This window comes from Nomascus leucogenys, chromosome 13 (assembly GCF_006542625.1).
Source record: "Nomascus leucogenys isolate Asia chromosome 13, Asia_NLE_v1, whole genome shotgun sequence".
Taxonomy (NCBI): Eukaryota; Metazoa; Chordata; class Mammalia; order Primates; family Hylobatidae; genus Nomascus; species Nomascus leucogenys.
In genome coordinates, this window is record NC_044393.1 from 64994713 (window position 1) to 65014306 (window position 19594).

The 19594-nt window shown below is 33.6% G+C and overlaps 1 protein-coding gene across 4 annotated transcripts in view; it reads right to left on the bottom strand.

The window, feature by feature from the left end:
* Positions 1 to 5869: 5869 nt before the first annotated feature.
* Positions 5870 to 19594, bottom strand: part of TFEC (transcription factor EC) — a 222012-nt gene continuing 208287 nt past the window's right edge. For 3 of the 4 annotated variants that reach the window (XM_030825681.1, XM_030825680.1, XM_004090204.3), the window contains 3 exons: positions 18635 to 18710; positions 12579 to 12726; positions 5870 to 11629 (listed from right to left, as the gene is read on the bottom strand). In XM_030825681.1, the coding sequence (XP_030681541.1) occupies positions 11249 to 11629; positions 12579 to 12726; positions 18635 to 18710 (605 nt within the window). In that variant the 3' untranslated portion in view covers positions 5870 to 11248. Of the gene's footprint in view, positions 11630 to 12441; positions 12727 to 18634; positions 18711 to 19594 lie in introns of those variants that run through there. The other variant, XM_030825682.1, reaches the window with a different exon arrangement.

Below are 19594 nucleotides of genomic sequence, written 5' to 3' on the forward strand. Positions count from 1 at the left end.
ATGCACAGAGATGAAATAAATCCTCACAGTCATATGCCCCTTAAACTGTAGAGAAAGGACTTGAACTAAGTTTGCCTTACAACAAAGACTGTAGGACTCTCAAATATTACATACTGCCTGAGAATGACATCTGACAGTCTTCAAGAAATTCATCCCAGGAAATGCTTTGCATTTTCTTACTTGTTAAGTGAATGTACTCTGTCTGAAAAAAAAAATGTTGAAAGTGAGCAAAGTTACTCAGAAAAGTTGCTGAAAACAATAATATCTAGAGTGGAGTAATACAAGTTGAAAACCAAAAAGTCATTCAAAACCACTTTTCTCATTCCTCACTTCAGTAATTAAAGAAACCAGATAAGGTATTTTCATTGAATTTGTTTATCTTTGTCTTCACTTTTTCATCCTTTTCCTCCTGCTGCCACTCCCCTATTCGCTCATATTCCTCCTTTTTTTCCCTTCTTTCCCCTCCTCTTAACTCCCTTTCATTCTTGGCTCCTCTAAACATCCTTTTCTTTTTTGCCTTTTCCAAGACCATACGCATTCCCCTGGTCTTCAGTACCAACTCTACTATGAGCAGTCTCCATCTGTTATAGACTAAATGTTTGTGTGCCTCCAAAATTCACATGCTGAAGCCCTATCCCCCAGGGTGATGGTATTAGGAGATAGTGCCTTTGGGAGATGATTAAGGCAAGAGAGCAGAGCCTTCCTTAATGGAATTGGTGCTTTTGTGAAAGAGGCCATAGAAAACTTGTTTGCCCTTTCTGCCAACTGAGGATGATGAAAAGATGGTGGCCTCTGGACCAGGAAGTGGGCCCACACCAGACACTAAATTTTCTGGCACCTCGATCTTGGATATCTCAGCCTCCAGAACTGTGAGAAATAAATTTCTGTTTTGTTAAACCATCCAGTCATGGTATTTTTGTTATAGCAGCCATAACAGCATCTCCTTCATGTTCTCTCCAGTGGTCTACAAAGTCTACCACGATTCCACTGCACCCTCAAATAAGCTAGGCATATGACCCCCATCACTCTATATTCAGTGCTTTAAAGCCCCAGTCTATATAGGCCTTGTGATTTTCCTCATGTTTAGGCTGTAAAATCCTGAACTAATTATTTACTATGCACCTCTATCTGCCATCAAACTTAAGTCATATTCATTCAGGAAACCTGCATTGAAGAAATAATTGCACTGTAAGCCCTATATCAGCTGTTTCTAGAGTGAGGCAGAGCTCCTAAAATCTGCATAATAGCACATTCAGCTGAAACCCGGATACCTGGGATTTTAGTCCTAGATCTAGTTTTGCGATGGTGACAAGTAACATAACTACTTCCCTCTCAGCTGAGTGTTGGGCATCAAGAGAATGATAAGGTCACATATTCTTATCACAGCAGGAATTATTCTCTGCTTTTAAGGTTCTATGTGATTAGATTAGGCTCTCCTGGATAATGCAGGATAACTTCTCATTTCATTTAAACACATCTGCAAAGTCTCCTTTGCAATGTAAGGTAACATATTTACATGTTCCAGGGATTAGAATGTGGCCATATTTGGGGGAACATTATTCCACCACAAGGCTGTTAAAGCTAATGTTTGTATTAGGGCGGAAATCTAGTTATTTCTAAGAATCTCCCCAAAATATAAATGCAAATACCGCCTGTCTGTTTTATTTATTTATTTTTTCTGCTTTTGCTGTCTTCAAAAAAGAAACTTACAACTGTTGCTGGCCAAACAGACTTGAAAGTCAACATTGCAGAAAATACTATGGGTGAATGAAGAGAACGAAACAGGAGATTAGAAAAATAAACCATCATATTGAATGGGCAGAAACTGGAAGCATTCCCTTTGAAAACTGGCGCAAGACAGGGATGCCCTCTCTCACCACTCCTATTCAACATAGTGTTTATTCATTTCCCATTCCACAGATTTTTAGTTAGTGAGACTAAGATATGTTTTAGGCCGGGCGCGGTGGCTCACGTCTGTAATCCCAGCGCTTTGGGAGGCGAGGCGGGCGGATCACAAGGTCAGGAGATAGAGATCATCCTGGCTAACACGGTGAAACCCTGTCTCTACAAAAAAAAAAAAAATACAAAAAATTAGTCGGGCGTGGCGGCGTGCGCCTGTAGTCCCAGCTACTCGGGAGACTGAGGCAGGAGAATGGCTTGAACCTGGGAGGTGGAGCTTGCAGTGAGCCAAGATCGCGGCACTGCACTCCAGCCTGGGCGACAGAGCGAGACTCCATCTCAAAAAAAAAAAAAAAGAAAAAGAAAAAAAGATATGTTTTAACGTCTGGTAGCCCTTGACTTTTCTCATTACACTTCTTGTTCAGCTATTTCTTTTATTTCTTATTTGCTTATTTTTCTTTATAAAGTTTTATGGCAACTTGTCTTCTTTACAAACACCTATTGGCATTTCTATTTATACCCATAAAATGTATGAATTTACATAGGGAGAACTGATACCTTTGTCTTCCTATCCAATAATATAGTATAATTTTCTACTTATGTAGTTTCTTTTCATACTGGGTTTCTTAAATGATATACGTGGGCTATTAAAGAGGCAAAGTGTTATTGAGTACTACTGGGCATTCATAGACAGTGTGGGAGAGGTACTTAAAAGAGCAAACTGCTAGCTGTAAGCATATGGTTTACTACATGCTTAAAACTAACAAGAAAAAACAACAACAACAACAACAAAAAACCCTTATCCCGGACAGGGACAGTAAACTAGCTGGGAAGGGTAGCAGTAAACTAGCTTGGTTCACTGATGTAGTGAACCACACACACTTAGACACACACTGAAATATACACTCTCTTACTCTGCCTAGGAGAAGTGACACAAAGGTCCTCTGACAAAGTGCCCCTTTCCTGAGTTTTCCTTAGTACACAAAACAACCTGGGTTTTGTGTCCTAAGAGCCTTTTTAAAGTAATAAATCAAATCTTCTGAAACCCCAGGGTATTAAAACCATTGATGAGCCCCCTGAATGAATAATTGTGAACTCATTGGATGCTTGTGCTTAAAGGACCTCTCCCCCTTCTCTCTCTCTCACCTCCCCTCTGTACCAAGCTAGCTCTTGCTCTGCCTTGAGGTACCCGTTTCCCTGAGACTGGTTTAGATGCACCAATGTTTGCTTCCATAATACCCTTAGCTCTGCTACCATCATATTTACTAAACCTTATTGGAAGATTTCAGTGAGTTTTGTTTTTTATGTTCTCTTCAGCAACAACCACTGTTCCTTGGGAGATGCTCATTAAAGGAACAGTAAGTGAATCAATGAATGATTCTAGAATAGGAATATTCTCTATATCAAGTTTTGCAAAAGTTAGTGTTATTTTCATTTCTCAAAGTTATAAGCCCAAAGAACACAAAAATTCCTATCTCACTGTAATAGAGATAATTGCAAAGAAAGATTGAAAGGTAAACATTTCAATGAATGGTGAGTGAGCCTTGAGTGAGCACCAGCCTTGAGTGAGCACCATTTCATTATCTGATTGAAGAATTTGGCACTCGCATACTTTCCTTACCTAAAATTACCCATCACTTAATTATTTATTAAGAAAATAGCATGTTACGCATGTTAAGTGATGTAGAATAAAAGAAAGCTAAGGTATATGTTTTGCCTCCAGTGCCCATCCATCTAGAGAGAAAGGTAATGTATGTATTGACAATACAAAGATAGAATTTAAGTACCAGCTGACTGAGATTGCCAGAAAAGACAATGGTGATGTTAACTGTTGACTGGGGTGGTGAGGGAAAGCCTTCAAAGTAGGAAAATGTTGAGTAGCCTTGTTAGATTAAAGAACAGAAGGCCAGATGAATATGGGAGTTGCCATGACTGACTTTCTTTATTGATCTGGGGACCTGTGTGGAAAAAGTAATAAATCTACATCTCAATTCTACTTTTTATATTTACCAATGAATAAATAGAAATTTAATGCTAGAATAAATAATGCCTCAGATATCTCCTATTTCCTGTCCTTAGGAATATCACAATGGATTTTACACAACTACCTACTGCTTCTAACATTAAAAGTGATTGCAAAGTCTTGAAGAACTTACAGGCCTGCTTGTTCCATATAAATATATGAAATAACTATTTCTTAAGAGATAACCAGGTAACTCAAGCAATATTTTTTCTCTACACATACGCACAACATCACTCTTCACTTGTGTAAGCAAATAAATTATAATCTCGACTATAGTATTGTTTTTCAGCAATGTAATTTTTTCTGAATATAGCTTTTATTCTATTATAATGCTTGAATGACTCACATGCAGTGTTTCCAATCCACTTTTCCTGGCTTGTGAAACTTTTTAACAAAATGTTAGCATTTGCAAGCACCAGATGTTTTGACATAAGGAGAAGCAATATGTAAATTTTAATCCATGCTAGGAACAATAGCCTGTAGGCACCTTTTTCTTATTACGTGAATCATATACTTAACCACAATGTGGTCGAGCCTATCAAAATCATCACCATCTCAAATGTAATACTTTTGTCTTATGGTTGCCAATTAATGAAACTGATACATATTTAACATGATAGGCATCCATTACTTAACCAATAAGCCTTATTGTGTTTTACTACTTCATTACCACATAGCTAGAACTCTGCAGGTGACAGTAACAACATTTTAGGGGGTTTTAATCTTCCTTTTGGTGGTCAATAAAATCAATGCTTGTATTAGATCTTAATGTTTTATAACTGCAAATATTATTTTACTAAAAATATTAAAACTTATTACAACTTTTTTCATCTTTTCTACCTTTTAACTCAACTCATGGTAATGGGTATGATGTATGATGTGTGTGTGTGTGTGTGTGTGTGTGTGTGTGTGTGTGTGTTTCTAATAGGAAAGATTTGGAGATAGCTTCAGTGTTTGCTACATGTATTTTCCAATAAAGAATAACATGTTCTCTTTAGCTTAAGGATTTTTCTAGGGCCAAAAAAAGAATAACAAAGAAGAACACATTCTTATATGCAGTCTTTTCTAATATTGAAGAATTACAAAACTTTTTAAATAAGCTCCCACATGGACACACATATGTATGCCCAAACACACCACAGATGTACCTACACATACAATAAACAATCAAGTATCAAAACCATTCAGTCATCCATATTTTCAGCCTATATACTGTTTAAGAAAAGTCATCCTGATTTATTTTTACCTGTATTAGATTATTCTTTCTATACAAAGATTATTATAATGGTCAGTATTTTGGGCACTGATAATACTTTAAGAAAAATATTCATATGATATTACTTTTTTTTTTTAAGCAAAGAACCTATATTTGAACATAGAATACCACCCTTTATGGTTAACTCTGAGCAGTCCTGTTTTAGTATTTTAAAATAAAGTATGGAGGGAAAAATTCATAAACATGGTATTAAATATTAGAAAGTCTTAACACAACTGAAATCCTTATTAATTTCATTATCAAAGGATAGGTCTAGTCAATACCAATTAGCAGTTTTAAGATGTTTTACATATTAAAATACAGTATTCTATTTATCCTAGATTGTCTGGGGACCATCTAGTATATTAAAAGGTTTTGCAGAGTTTCTTAGTGATTTCACTGCTACCATCATGCCTGTTAGCAATTTAGCAACATTCTGATAAATATTTTCCATAAATCAAAGCCATAACAGCATGGTGAAGCAGATGGCAGGAGACCATATTAAAGAATGTAACAATTACTTTCATTAATAGGGAAATATTGAATTATCGTTTTCAGCATGGACTATGTAGTGAGTAGTTGTCAGCTGTGATGTCTGGTGACTGTTTTAAATATCCTTTCAAATGATTAACCCACATTCTCTGTTTTCCAGTGCAGTCTATATACAAAGGCAGAACAAAAATTGTAAAACATTTCATAATTATAGTCTTTCATTTAATATATGCAAAGAAAATATTGGTACATTTTAAGGTATTTTTACAAAGATTCATGTATGTATTAAAGTACACCAAAGTTCTCCATTTTCTTAGAAAATAAGACACATTACTTTGTTCTTAAAAATGAAAAATAGCAATAATTACAAATTCTACAGTCTTATTATATTAACAATGTTTTCTTGATCTAACCAATGTTAGATTAAAATTATAGGAATGTTATTTCAGCTATTTGTATATGTAAAACACTATTAAAGTCAAAGATTTTTAACTACATTATAATTACTAAGATTAAATAGCAGAATCAATTTTAGCCTTGTATGCCATAAGCAACTGCTATGCTGTTAGATAAGATTCTTGAATTTAGTTTGCTTTTAAAATTCAGTATCATATTTAAAGAACAATATGTAACTTCTTGATTACATATAATTCTTTCAGCAAAATCAGTCTCTTCTTTTATTTGTATATTTTGTTTGCTACATAAACTACCAGCTTTAACACAAAAACAAAATTTATTTCTGTGGAAAAAAATACAGTTGAAAATATAGAATTTTTGCAATAAAACAGTAGTGCAGGGATAAAAGAGGTAGTATTACAAACACAAAAGTCTTTACTGTTATTCTTTATGCCTGTTGGATAATGTAAGAAAAAGACATTTTACAGGGAATTTCATCAGTAGAAAACACAATAGAAATCATCTGATTATGCAGAAATACACATAAAAATCCCTCTACAAGCAGATAAAAAGTTCCCTTTTATGTATAAAGCAGTAGACAATAGTATTTCATCATTAAGTTGGTTGAATCCTGGGGGATATATTTTTTAATCAAAATAGCTGTTTTCGGATAATCTCCTATACATTCAAATTCTCTATGGACCTCAGAGGGAAAATGTAGCACTGAAAATTTTAAGAAAAGCTATTTTTTCTGCTTTTGGATTGTTTCCTTGTTTTCAAATTAAAATTCATACAAACAATACAATATTGGAACATCAATGCACTATGGTTACAGGAGGCTCATGTAACATATGAGATCAGCAACACTCGAAATGTATTTTGTATTTATTAGGTAAATGTAATGAAATCTCTGTATATATGTATACTAAGTCAAACTGACATACTTATCAACATATGGGGCACTGGAGGGATAAATGATGTAATTCCATGTAGCACATAGAGACTATGCCATTATCAAAACTGAAACAAAATTCAATCCTTCAGGTGTCTTTAAGAAACCCAGATGGTTGATCTTGCACTGATAACACAGTGAAATAATTGATTCCAGTTTTATTCCACATCTTACATATCAGATGGTCAGTAAATACCTAAAATGTTTGAATAGGGTCAAAGACATTGTAAAAAAAAATTGGAACACTTAGTTATGCCATTTATTTATTTGAATGTTTAAATTCCACAATATCCAAACAGGAAAAAAGCGTTTTCATGATACCTTGAAGTATAAGAAAATTCCTATATGACTCAGTTTTTCAAAATAAAATAAAAATATATTCCTTTTAAAGTTGTGAAATCTAACTATCCTCATGACATTATGGTAAATGAGCCCACCAAATCAAGACATTCTTTGTATCTATTTCTTTAAGTAAGAGCTATTAAATATTTGATTTACAGTCATGTAGGTGGGAAAAAATGAGTTGAAAAAGGAAGAGGAAGGCTATTTCTCAATGTCCCCAGCTCATCTGGCTATTTATTATTTGGAGCTTTTTTAAAACCTATATAAAGAAAGCCATGGTCACTGATATGCCTATAAACTGAGAAAATACCATCTGTACATATATTCTCCATTTGATATAGGAAAAATTCAAGAAGAAAAGGCACTAAAGAAAAAAAATTGTAAAGAGCTATATCTACTCACAGGAGGTCATCATTATTTTAAGATAATTGGAAGTTGGAAAGGGCTGTTTAATGTGAATCCATGAAAAAGCAGCCAAAATTTAATAATACAAAAAATGATTGGATGGGATATTTTGTTGAAAAAAGAATGAAAAACAATAAAATTATTGTGTCTTACTTTAAAGGAAGTTTTATTATAATTGTAATTATGAATTAAATCTTTAAATGAAAACGGATAATTGTATACTATGTATTAATAGTCCCATTATAGTTGATGCTTTTTGTGACAGTATTATTTGATAAACAATATGCCTCTTTTACTATTATGAAAAATCTCGTTTCTGCAAAAAATATCCTAGCCAGTCATAAATTTTTCTAGGGGTCTATCTTGTTTCTTAGATACTCAAATAATTTGCTTTTAAATTCACATTATTTTTGTTTGGAAATTTATTTGCATCATTTCAAAATGTTATGGTTAGATGTTTATAACACTCAGTTATTATAGTGAAACTGACCCATATATAATAAATAGAAGGCATAGTTTGCTGAGTGGGGACTCAGTCGTTTGAAAAACGACTACTTTATAAATGAACAACTTTTTTAGTGAATAATCTAAATTTTGGTACACTATTACTTTCCTATGCAACCTCATCATTATTAGGATTGGGATAATTATATTTAGATAAGCAGGGGTCCCCCCATTGTTATACATGACATTAACTGCACACCTAAGAGACCTGATTCAGGAATTTTTTACTTGGGATCCAAGAAAACATTCAGGAGATCCCTAAGATCTCTGAATGCATGTGAATTATTGTCCATATAAACAGTTCTATACTTTTCTAGGGAGAGGGTCTATAACTCACTAGATTCTCAAGGGATCTGCCTTAAAAAGTTAAGAACTACCATCTAATTAATTTTTAATCTATTTCAGTTGACTGGGACACAGCAGAACTCTTTACTCTCTTTAAAAATTCATTACCCATTTTACAGTTCCCTGACATCTCATAATCTGAATGTAGCAGCAAATATCAGTTCCCTCTCCATATCTCTTGTGTCCAGGCTCTATCATCCTGTGCCAAGTCCTTATCTCAGCCAAGATGGTGAAGGATAGGTTTCAGGGCCCAGTAGTTGTACCTTAACAGAATGGAAAATAATGACTGAGTAATGACATAATCGGTGCAAGTCTACTCAAAATATGAAGAAATGAGAAGAGTAGATAAAATGAGAACCAAAGCCAGTCTCTATCTAATAAACTGGTGTGTTTTCCATGAACTCCAAAATATATTCCTTATCTATAATTTTTAACATTTAATCAAATTATCAACTCAGATAATGAAGTGGAATTTTGTTATAAAATTAAAAGTATGTAATATCTTCTTGAAAATTATTGAGAAGATATTTCTAATAGCTGTTTCACATGGCATATTTCAGGTGAATTTATCTATCAGGCTTTAATGACTGTACCCAGAAGTTAGTAATTATTTTTCCATGTCAAACAATAAAATTATTTTAATTCTCCAAAATCTGAGCAAATGATATAAGCTAAGCCTGAGATAATTATTATACCATAAGGATTTACTATTTTTCTACTTTTATTAGCATTAGGGTCTCACATTTTATAGTGACATATTTTCCATGTGAGAAGTAACTAAAAGATCCTTTCAAAATTCATCCCAAAGCTTAATATTCATGAAAGATTACATCTCACTCATTAGTAATATATATTTTAGTTTTTAGCATCCCCCCTGCTACTAAAAATATTTGTTTCTATTATATTAATACTATATTATTTCACCATAGTTTTTAAGGGCCTTCACAACCTGTCGTCAGTCTTATACTTCAGATCTCCCCAACAGACATCTTCTAGGACATCCAGATCTTTCTAATGAAAGTCCTATAAAGATACTTCCCCTATTATTCTCACTTTTATCATTTGGTTGATACTATGCCTTTATATGCCCTCACTTTCACTCAATTAACGCCTTTCAAAGAGAAGTCAAATTCTGCTGTTCCCATAAACTTTGTCATTCATTTTCATTTTCTTTGACGTTCTGTATTTACAGCTTATGCTTAGATTTTTTATTCTATATGTCTTCTATCTTTTGTTTTTGTTTTCATGCATTCTCATTAACTACCTTAGGAGTAAGACCGTATCTTTTTCAACTCTTCTACATTTTCTCAGGACTCACTGCAGTTCTGAGTATGCCTCCATGAATACTCATTGATCAGATGATCACTCTTGGAGGTCCAGCACAGAGCAACGTGCTTGGTAACTTAATTTCCTAACCTAAGACAAGCGCAAGAGATAAAAATATAAATGAAGCATCATAGTTATACGTGCTTACAATAAATGCTAACAGTGCAACCAAAGATCATAGGACACTCTAAGTGCTTATAGAAATAGAACCTTACGTTCCTCTCAGAATTGAAAATAATAAGAAATAGTTTCTGCTTTAATAACTGTTTTGTCAATTGGCAATTCAATTTTTAATATTTTATCCATTTGGAGCAAAACCAAATCAACAACTAATTGATTTCTGTCCAATACTGATAAAAAGTTTTAAGTCCTGAAAACTGTCCTTTTAGGGGGACTTTTTAATATTTTATTTACTAAAATTGATGATCTGACATCTCTTCTTAATAAGAAAAGAGAATTTGGAATGTGATTCTGATGCAGTCAGAAGAATGAAGAAAACAAAAGAACATCTACTACCTGAATTATGTGCATACGTGTAGGTGTATGTTTGTGTGAAGGGATACAATTCTGGTCCATATTCCTGAGGAAAATACTCAATATGTTCCTTTTCCTGAACAGAGACTAGAGATATAAATATGCATAGATGCTTTTAGAATTAGTGTAATTGAACCAACTACAATAAAATGAGGATCTAATTTTAGTAACCAATGTTTTTATAAGTTATCCATATTTTATTGTGGAAAATTCTCACATTTATTGTAGATTTGCCTTTCAACCACAAGTGACAGATAATATATTATACATTTATTTCTCCTATAAAGCTTGAACTTTAGACATGTCTACTAGACAATGGAGAAAGGCAATGACCACCAGATATGTTATCTTGATTCCTGAAGACTGATGTGAAAGTTGAAGAGAAGATGGAAATGAGTAACTAAGAAACTGTTTGTATATTTCAGTCATTTAACACTTTGCAGTCATTAGTTCCAGTAGTACACCACCAAGTCGCTGCTTTTAAAACATCAATAAAGAGCTATTTCTTATGCTGTACCTCTTTCCAGGAAAACAGAATTTAAGTGGATTTGGAGTCCATAGTCAAAGAAGAAAACACCTTTTTTTACCCTCAATAATTCATTAACACTATGATTTTTCTTCCTGCGAATTCTTCTGTTGCTTCTATCAGTTTTTCATGAACAACACATTCCTTTAAGAAAAAAATAAGCGAAAGCAACATATGAAACACAGAGCATAATTGCATAGCACTAGCATAGAATTGCTTTCCAGTTGATGAATTGGGTCTGTTTATTTCTTATAATTCATCACCATCATCTGAGCTAAAGCTACTTCTCCTACTGCTTTCTTTGGAAACTGCAGGGGAAGTGGCAGATAGCAGAGGATCTGTTCCAAATGGAGAGATTGTGTCATCCAATAGCATGCCATCCAATCTTTGTTCCTCTTTCAATGCGGCACTAAATGATAAATCTGTGAAGTATGACAAAGGATCAGAAAAGGCTACAGCTTGATCACAGAGCTCAGGGCTTGGCCCCTGAGACACAGTCAGTTGTTGGCAATAGTCTACTGAATTCTGCTCAGGATGGCTCTGCTGTTTGGTGACATGAGCACCTAAATCAACCGTGCCAAGTGAAGCCAGGGTTGGCAGACCATGAGTACGAGCCTGAATTTCTAGTTCCTGTAATTTCAAACGAGAATCATTAAATAATGTCTTTGAAATTGGATTTCACACTAGAGAATAAGCCAGACATAGAATCAAAATATTAACAAGCATTTAAAATGAAGAGTAATACAAATTATGAATAATCTTTGCAAATAATGGAATTGATACATTTCTGATGCATGAAAAATAACTCTGAGAAAATTACTCAGATTTTTTTTTAAGTTTGGTCTCATTGTTCTACAAAGGTTATGACTGATGATGGTTCCATAGTGGCTCAGACTACAATACAGCCATTTGGAGATAGCAGAAAGTCATCTATTTATTCTTCCTCATTAATTTCTCACCATAAATGCAGGATCTTTTCATGGAAACAGTAAATGTTTTACCTGGTGCTAAGCATACTCACATTTTTAAAAAATCTTGAGAGTTATAAAAGCCCATGTTTTGATATTTTGGATTATATGAACAGATGAGAAGTGACTTAATATACACTGGCACAACATGCCTTGAGGCAATGAAATCCATAGCAATGTTGGAAAGAAATGAAAGAAGGAGGGAAGAATTTAATGTCCAATATAATCTAGATAAACAAATGTTCTACTTAGTATTATTATTTGATTAGGATAATAATGTGTGCACTTATGAAATGAGTTATATTTTATGCATTTTGTAATTTGTTGTTGTCATTATATATGTGTATATATATACGCACACACATACACACATATATGCACATATATGTGTATATACATGTATACATTTTCAGCTATCTCGATCCTGGATTTCTAGTCAAAACCTAATTGAAACAACCCAATTCACGAACTTCTAAAAAGCAGTAAAATTATCCTTCAAAAGAAAAAATAATTGTTAATAAGAGAAAAAATAAATGAGACCAATGAAGAAAACTGATGACAGTCGAGTCATATGTAAGCTATGTGGCTCATGGCAACATTCTTATAAAAACCTGAATCCGAAGTAGAAGTCGCCTGTTAGCCTGCTCTAATTTCTTCTGTCTGTGTTCTAATTCTCGGGCTCTCTGTTGTTCTTTTTGTAGCCACTTGATGTACTCCACTGATGCTTTTAGAATGGTTCCTTTGTTCCAGCGCATATCACTATAGAACGGAGAGATAACCTTTTCACAATTGTGCATGTCAGCAGAATTCATAAGAACTTACAAAATCTTTTACATTAATATGAAATAATGATTTACATGACTATTATTCACTCTTAGATATTATTGCTTCTGAATAGAAATTTTAATAGAATAGTTAAGAAGCCCTTATATAGTAAAATTAATCCCAGAATGAAAATAAGTGTCAAAAGAAAGTAATAAAGTGACTTTTTGTGGGAGAGCTAAATGCAATATCATGATTCTACCATTACAGTTTTTATATTTTTAGTGAAAATTGCTTTTATTATTAACTCCAAGATTAAAATCTATGTGCAGTATTTCTGCATTAATGAACTAGGAAATGTACATTACTGAGGACTTAAGCCTAAATTTTTTAAGATCATTCCAAATGTAGCAATCTTTTAACCTACTTTCTAATAAGGTTGCTTTTATGTTTCTAAGAAAAAAATAAAGTCCCTCCTGAATGGTGATCCTGAGTGACTGTGAAACAAATCAGACTCTGGCAACATCACTTTACGTAATAGAGCAAACTTTCTAAAACCATTCAGCCATTTTTTTTCTGTACAAACATCATCAAAACTTTTTAAAAGCTTGATGTGAATAGCTATTTTTAAATACATTTCAGATAAGTAAATATAATTAAACATTACTGGATAACTTTTTAGGCTATAGCATAGAAGAAATCATTTCATTAAAACTTACTTTTAAGATAGGAGAAATTAAAGATATGAAATTGTGGAAGAGGCTACTGATTTTGATATCTGAAAATATACATTAATGAATGTAATACTGCATGAGAACTAATAATATGTTTGGAGAATGAGTCCAAACTAATTGCTAAATGTTAATTAGAGTTGTTGGAAAACCTGGATGCATTTTGAATTTAGATTCACGAGATGTTTTTAATATAGCATAAAGTACACAGGTAGGGAAATATAACATTTTTCTACATATATTTTTGGTGATGTGACAATGCCATTAGCAGTAAAATATTAAAAGAAGAGACATTTTTCTACCAGCAGGTGAAAATGCTTACTGGAGCCTGGATAAGAGCTCTGTTCTACTGCAATGCACCAAAACATTGTCAATGGACATCGCAAGTTTGAAAATGCTTTGTCATTTCTTTAAGGCTATAATGGCTGTTGGTCTCATTCCACTCACAGAGGGTGAAGGGAATGGGTGGGATGGTGGTGGTGGGAAGGGTGGGGAGAGACAGTCTATTTTTGGTGCTAAACCAAGTATCTGTAACTGAAACGTGTAATGGACTCTGAACTAAAATTTAAGTAGTAGCAAAAGCCTTATGGACCTTTATTTTGTGTCATTTTTTCTCATGGAAAGAAAAACTTGAGGACAGAGAAATAGATTTAAAAAAAAAGATAACCCCAGCCAACTCTGAAGTTTAAAGTACTATTAGTTCAAAAAGAAACCTTCAAAATGGTAGTAGAGAACACACAATGAGCCTCCCTTCAATTTGTATCTGATGTCACTTACAATAATTTTTTTAAGTTCTTCTATTTTAAAGAAATTTTAATGTATGAGGTTCTTTCCTTCTTTTTCTTTTTTATATTTACTAAAGAGACTTTTGCCTCTCTCCCAAAACAATGTCAACAAAGTAGGCATTACAAATATTATATAGGGTGGTACCATATAAACACAGACACACCAATAAAGGCATGGCTAAAGAATGAATGTTGATAGTTAATGCTGGCCTTTCATTTTCTGCACAACAATTTTTTTAAGATCTTAAAATTTTGGTGGATTAAAAGCCTGAATGCATTTACAGTCAGAGCAGATAATACAAATGTATAAATTAGAGTAAGGAGTGCTGCCAGGCAAAACTATGGAAAATGTACAATCTGTTGTTATCTTAGGAGTGTACAACCACTTAAAAGCATTAAAAAATAATTTAAAAAAAGATTTTAAAAAGAAAGAAAATAATACTATGACAGGTTTGAATTTTTTTTTTCTTCAACATTTTGTGACTCCTGACTTAGAAAGCTTTGTCAGGTCTCATATTCTACGCCAACTATCATTCTTACACAAAAGCAGGAGGAATTTGGTTGTAGAGGGGAGGAAAGATAAAGTAAAAAAACTTCAAAGTATTTAGAAAACTTTTTACAGTGCAAAAACAAGAGCAATAGAGTAATTAATGATCTAATAATACTTTTAACTTTCTACTCATGTAATTTTTGTAAACATGGCTCACAAAAACACATATGGACAAAAGTGTTTCCAAGAAAGCTAAGGAGGACAACTACTACATGTTGTAGAAGCTCTTCACTCTTTCTCTTTGATTGTTATTTTTGTTTGGGTTTTGTTTTTTTAACACCGGTTAAGAGATCGTCATTGCCTGGTTGTGTTTTTTTCATGTAATTTTCTCAACCTATATGTCTCAATGACAGCTGTTCTCTATATTACTTTTCCTTCTGACCTCACCATTTTGACTGCAAATAAATAGAACTTTCTGAATGTTTTGATACATAAAAATAAAAACTTCATAGAATTCAAAGTGTCTTCAGGTATTAGTTTTTATTTCCTAAGCCAACTCCAAAATATATTCCAATCATGAGCTGGGAAGGTACTCAAAGGCCAACCATGCCACAGTTGCTGCTATTTGCCCAAGAGTGTATGGTGTTTAGGAGATAAGCCCCGGGTTTCCTCACTCAATGCAGTACTCTTTCTGCCAACCTGTGGCTTTCCCACCTTTCAAATGCATCTGTCATAAGAAATACGTTTTATATAGTGACTTGGCACACTCTTAGTAAATAAACCTGCGACAAATATTTCACAGGGCTTTCCTATTCTCTTTACATGTAATACTCTCATATTTTCAATGCTATTCTTCCTTTTTTGTTTAAAATGCTGCATTTGTCTCATTTGAGTGATTCCATGACTCATTAATAGGTATAGCACATAATTTGAAATATCTCATACTAGATAATTGTATAGTCTGATGTACTTTTTATTTTTTAAAAACGTTCTTAGTCATTTTAGTGGTTGTAGTCACCTTTCAACAAGTTATTCAAAAATTTGCTAAACTCAAACTAAAATCTTGTATGGTCTTTTTTTTTTTCAGATCCACTGTTTGTTAATTTCCTCATCGTCATAACATAATAATGTCATTTCTTCTTTTATTTACTCACCCTCAAAGTAAATTTGCCTGCTCTATGCTACCCTTCCCTTTCCCCAGCATTCTTGTTTCCTGTGACTTTTAGATTATCCCTAATAACATGTGAAAATTTGACAAATGGATCCAGAATAATTTTGTCGCGTAGATGGGTACTCCTTAGTCCGTGGAGCCAGACCATGGTTCTCAGGCAAAGTCCATTTTAAGAGGATACACTCTGGATTCAATCATGGGACCCTCGTTGCTAAACCCTAAAGAGGGACACTGGAGTAACAGGTGAGGCCACAGCAAGCCAAGAAATAAAATGTATTTAAACAGAATTAGTACTGAGATTTTTGGAATGTCACACATTTCAATGAAGTGTCTTCTCTACCTGTGATATACGGAAAAATCCATGTATAGACATAGTCAGCATCTAATTAATGTGTTTTCCATTAGACCCCAAATAAATGTTATTTGCCTACATACAACATAATAGAATTAAAGCAAATAATAACCCTCCTTTCTGAGATTCATAAGGAAGAGAAAAACAATGCTTGCAATGCAGTTTTCCCAATTCTGGTCTCTTTTAGATATGAGTCTATCATAAATTGAATTTTCATATTCTAGACCAAAGGTAGACAAATTATAGCCCATAGCTTATTTTTGTCAATAAATTTCACTGGACGAGGTCAAGCTCATTCATTCCATGTTGTCTGTGTCTGCTTTCATGCTACAATGCCAGAGTTAAATAATTGTGACAAAGACTTTATGTATGGCCCACAAAGCTTGAAATATTTACTATCTGGCCCTATACAAAAAATACTAACCATCCTGTGTTCTAGAAAATGAATTAGAACTAGAAAGGAGTCTTTAGATAAAGTTTTTATTAAAATTTGGAGTAATAATCTCTCATAAAACTTTATAACTTGCAAACTATTCCCATACACCTTATTTGATTTTATTTTTATAAAAATGCAGGCATATAGGGAAGACAAGTGTTTTCTTTAGCTAACAGAATCACATGTTTAGAGACTTTAAAAGATTTGAAGAGTTTGGAGTAGAGTCTAAATTAGGCCTGAGCTCTTCAGACCCTAAATGTCTTCACAATCTAGTATGTATATAAGGACAAATGTTGCACTCCTTTTTCTAACAAATTGTTGAATTGTCCAAGTAAATGAGCAAATTCGGATTTAGAGAAAAAGTGCTTTAAAATCTCAGAAACATAACGTGTGTGTCTGTGTGTCTGTGTGTCTGTGTGTGTGTGTGTGTGTATGTGTGTATGTGTAGGGTCTTGTTCTACCACCCAGGCTGGAATGCAGTGGTGCGATCATGGCTCACTTCAGCCTTGACATCCTGAGTTCAAGTGATCCTTGTGTCTCAGCCTCCTGAGTAGCTTGGAGTACAGGTGCATGCTACCATGCCCAGCTCGCTCTTTCTTTCCTTCTTTCTTTCTCTTTCTTTCTTTCTTTTTCTTTCTTTCTTTCTTTCTTTCTTTCTTTCTTTCTTTCTTTCTTTCTTTCTTTATCTTTCCTTTTCTCTTTCTTTTTCTTTCTTTCTTTTCTTTCTCTCTCTCTCTTTTCTTTTTCTTTTTCTTTCTTTCCTTCCTTCCTTCTTTTCTTTTCTTTTCTCTTCTCTTCTCTTCTCTTCTTTTCTTTTCTCCTTTCTTTCTTTTTTTTAGAGGTGGGATCACACCCAGGCTGATCTTGAACTCCCGGCCTCAAACAATCTTCCTGTTTGGTCCTCCCAAAGTACTGGGATTACAGGCATGAGACAATGTGCCTGGCCCACAAGTATCACTTTATCAAACATGATCATTTCTGGATAATAAATAATATCCAGTATTTGGAGAAAAAAAGTTCTCAGTTTTAATGAAATATTTTCAAATCATTATTAATGCTACAGATTCCATGTTTTTGCTTTTTTTTTTTTTTTTTTGAGATGGAGTCTTGCTCTGTTACCCAGGCTGGAGTGCAGTGGCATGATCTCAGCTCACCACAACCTCTGCCCCCTGGGTTCAAGCGATTCTCCCACCTCAGCCTCCTGAGTAGCTGGGATTACAGGCATGTGCCATCACGCCTGGCTAATTTTTGTATTTTTAATAGAGACAGAGTTTCACCATGTTGGCCAAGATGGTTTTAAACTCCTGACCTCAAGTGATCTGCCTGCCTTGGCCTCCCAAAGTGCTGGGATTACAGTTGTTCGCATTTTTAAAGAAACATTCAACATTTTAAGTTGACACTTTATTTCTCAATATTTACAAGAGTAAGTAATTTGTTTGATGGACATTTTGTGCATACAGCACAAAGCCTGGTCAGCATCAATCAATATGCTTTTATAATTCCATTTGTTACTTGTGTGTCTCCAAAATTCGGGGACCTTGGAAAATCTAACAATTCTATTTTCACTTGCACACAAATTTTAAAACGGAAGAATTGTTATACTCATAAAAATTGAATATACTAGTCAGCATCATAAATAATATTTGACATTATCACTAAATTTGACAATATTGTCACCATAGAGAAAGACTCACTATGAACTGAGGAGAAATAATTTATTTACTTCTTATAGCTCAAGAGGACAACTCTTAGTAACAGCCCTGATGCTCGATAACAATTAGCCTGGAATAGACATTTTAAAATGAGCCCAGCAATAGCCTTATTTTTGCCATAAGCTGCTTAGTTTCCTAGTCATTGGTTCTCTCCTCCCCTCTTCCCTCCCATTCATTTTGGGGGTCTTTAAATTATAACATTATTATAGAAATGATTGTTGAACTCACGGATCATTAGACTTTGGAATAAGAGTGCCAAGCTCCTTGATTCGGTAATTAATATTATACCTTCTTCTTCTTTCAACTATTAAAGAAGAAATATTATTGATTATTCTCATTAACGCACAGTTCACTTTTGGTCAGCTGTAAACTTTCTTAACAATCTTTAAAAAACAATGGGCAAAAAACTTTCCATTTAGTCAAAAGATAATACCTCTCCAGAATAAAATAAAAATTCTTATTCTAAAAGTAAAGGTTTCAATATTAGAATTATAAATCTATGATTTACACTGTTTTAAAAACATTTTGTCACAAAACATTTTTAAAAATTCTTTAAAATACTATAATACTCATAATGAAATGTGTATAAGTATATATTAATATGTATATCTGTTTGATTATTTCATACATTGCAATTTGTCAATCCATCAGGATGGTAATCATTTGAGGTCGTGCAACACTCTTTACTCTTCTCATATACTGTCCTCAAAGCCTAACGCAATGTTTAGCACATAGTAGGTCTGTGTATCCAATTAGACTCTGTGATCTCCTTGAGGGCAGGGACCTAACTTACTTATTTTTGTATCACCAGAGAGCTTGACATATAGGAGGTGGTAAATAAATGTATATTGATTAGACTGTAAATTTATTTTTCTATTTTAGTTTCCAATAATATATAAATAAGTGGTTTTTATACTTTGGCACTCTTTAGACACACCTGGAAAGATTGTTAAAATAGCTTTGCACCACACACTTAAAGATTCTAATTTTAGTGTGTCCTGGAATTAGGGGGACAAGAGTGGGCAAGAACTTCCATTTCTAACAAGTTTCATGGTGATGCTGATACTGTTTTTGTAGGGCCAATGCTTTGAAAACTACTGATAGAAGCTCTTATTCAGAGACTGTTTTCTCTTTTTGCATTTCCATACATTCATTGCTTATGGCAATTTCTGAACATCGTAAATGTTC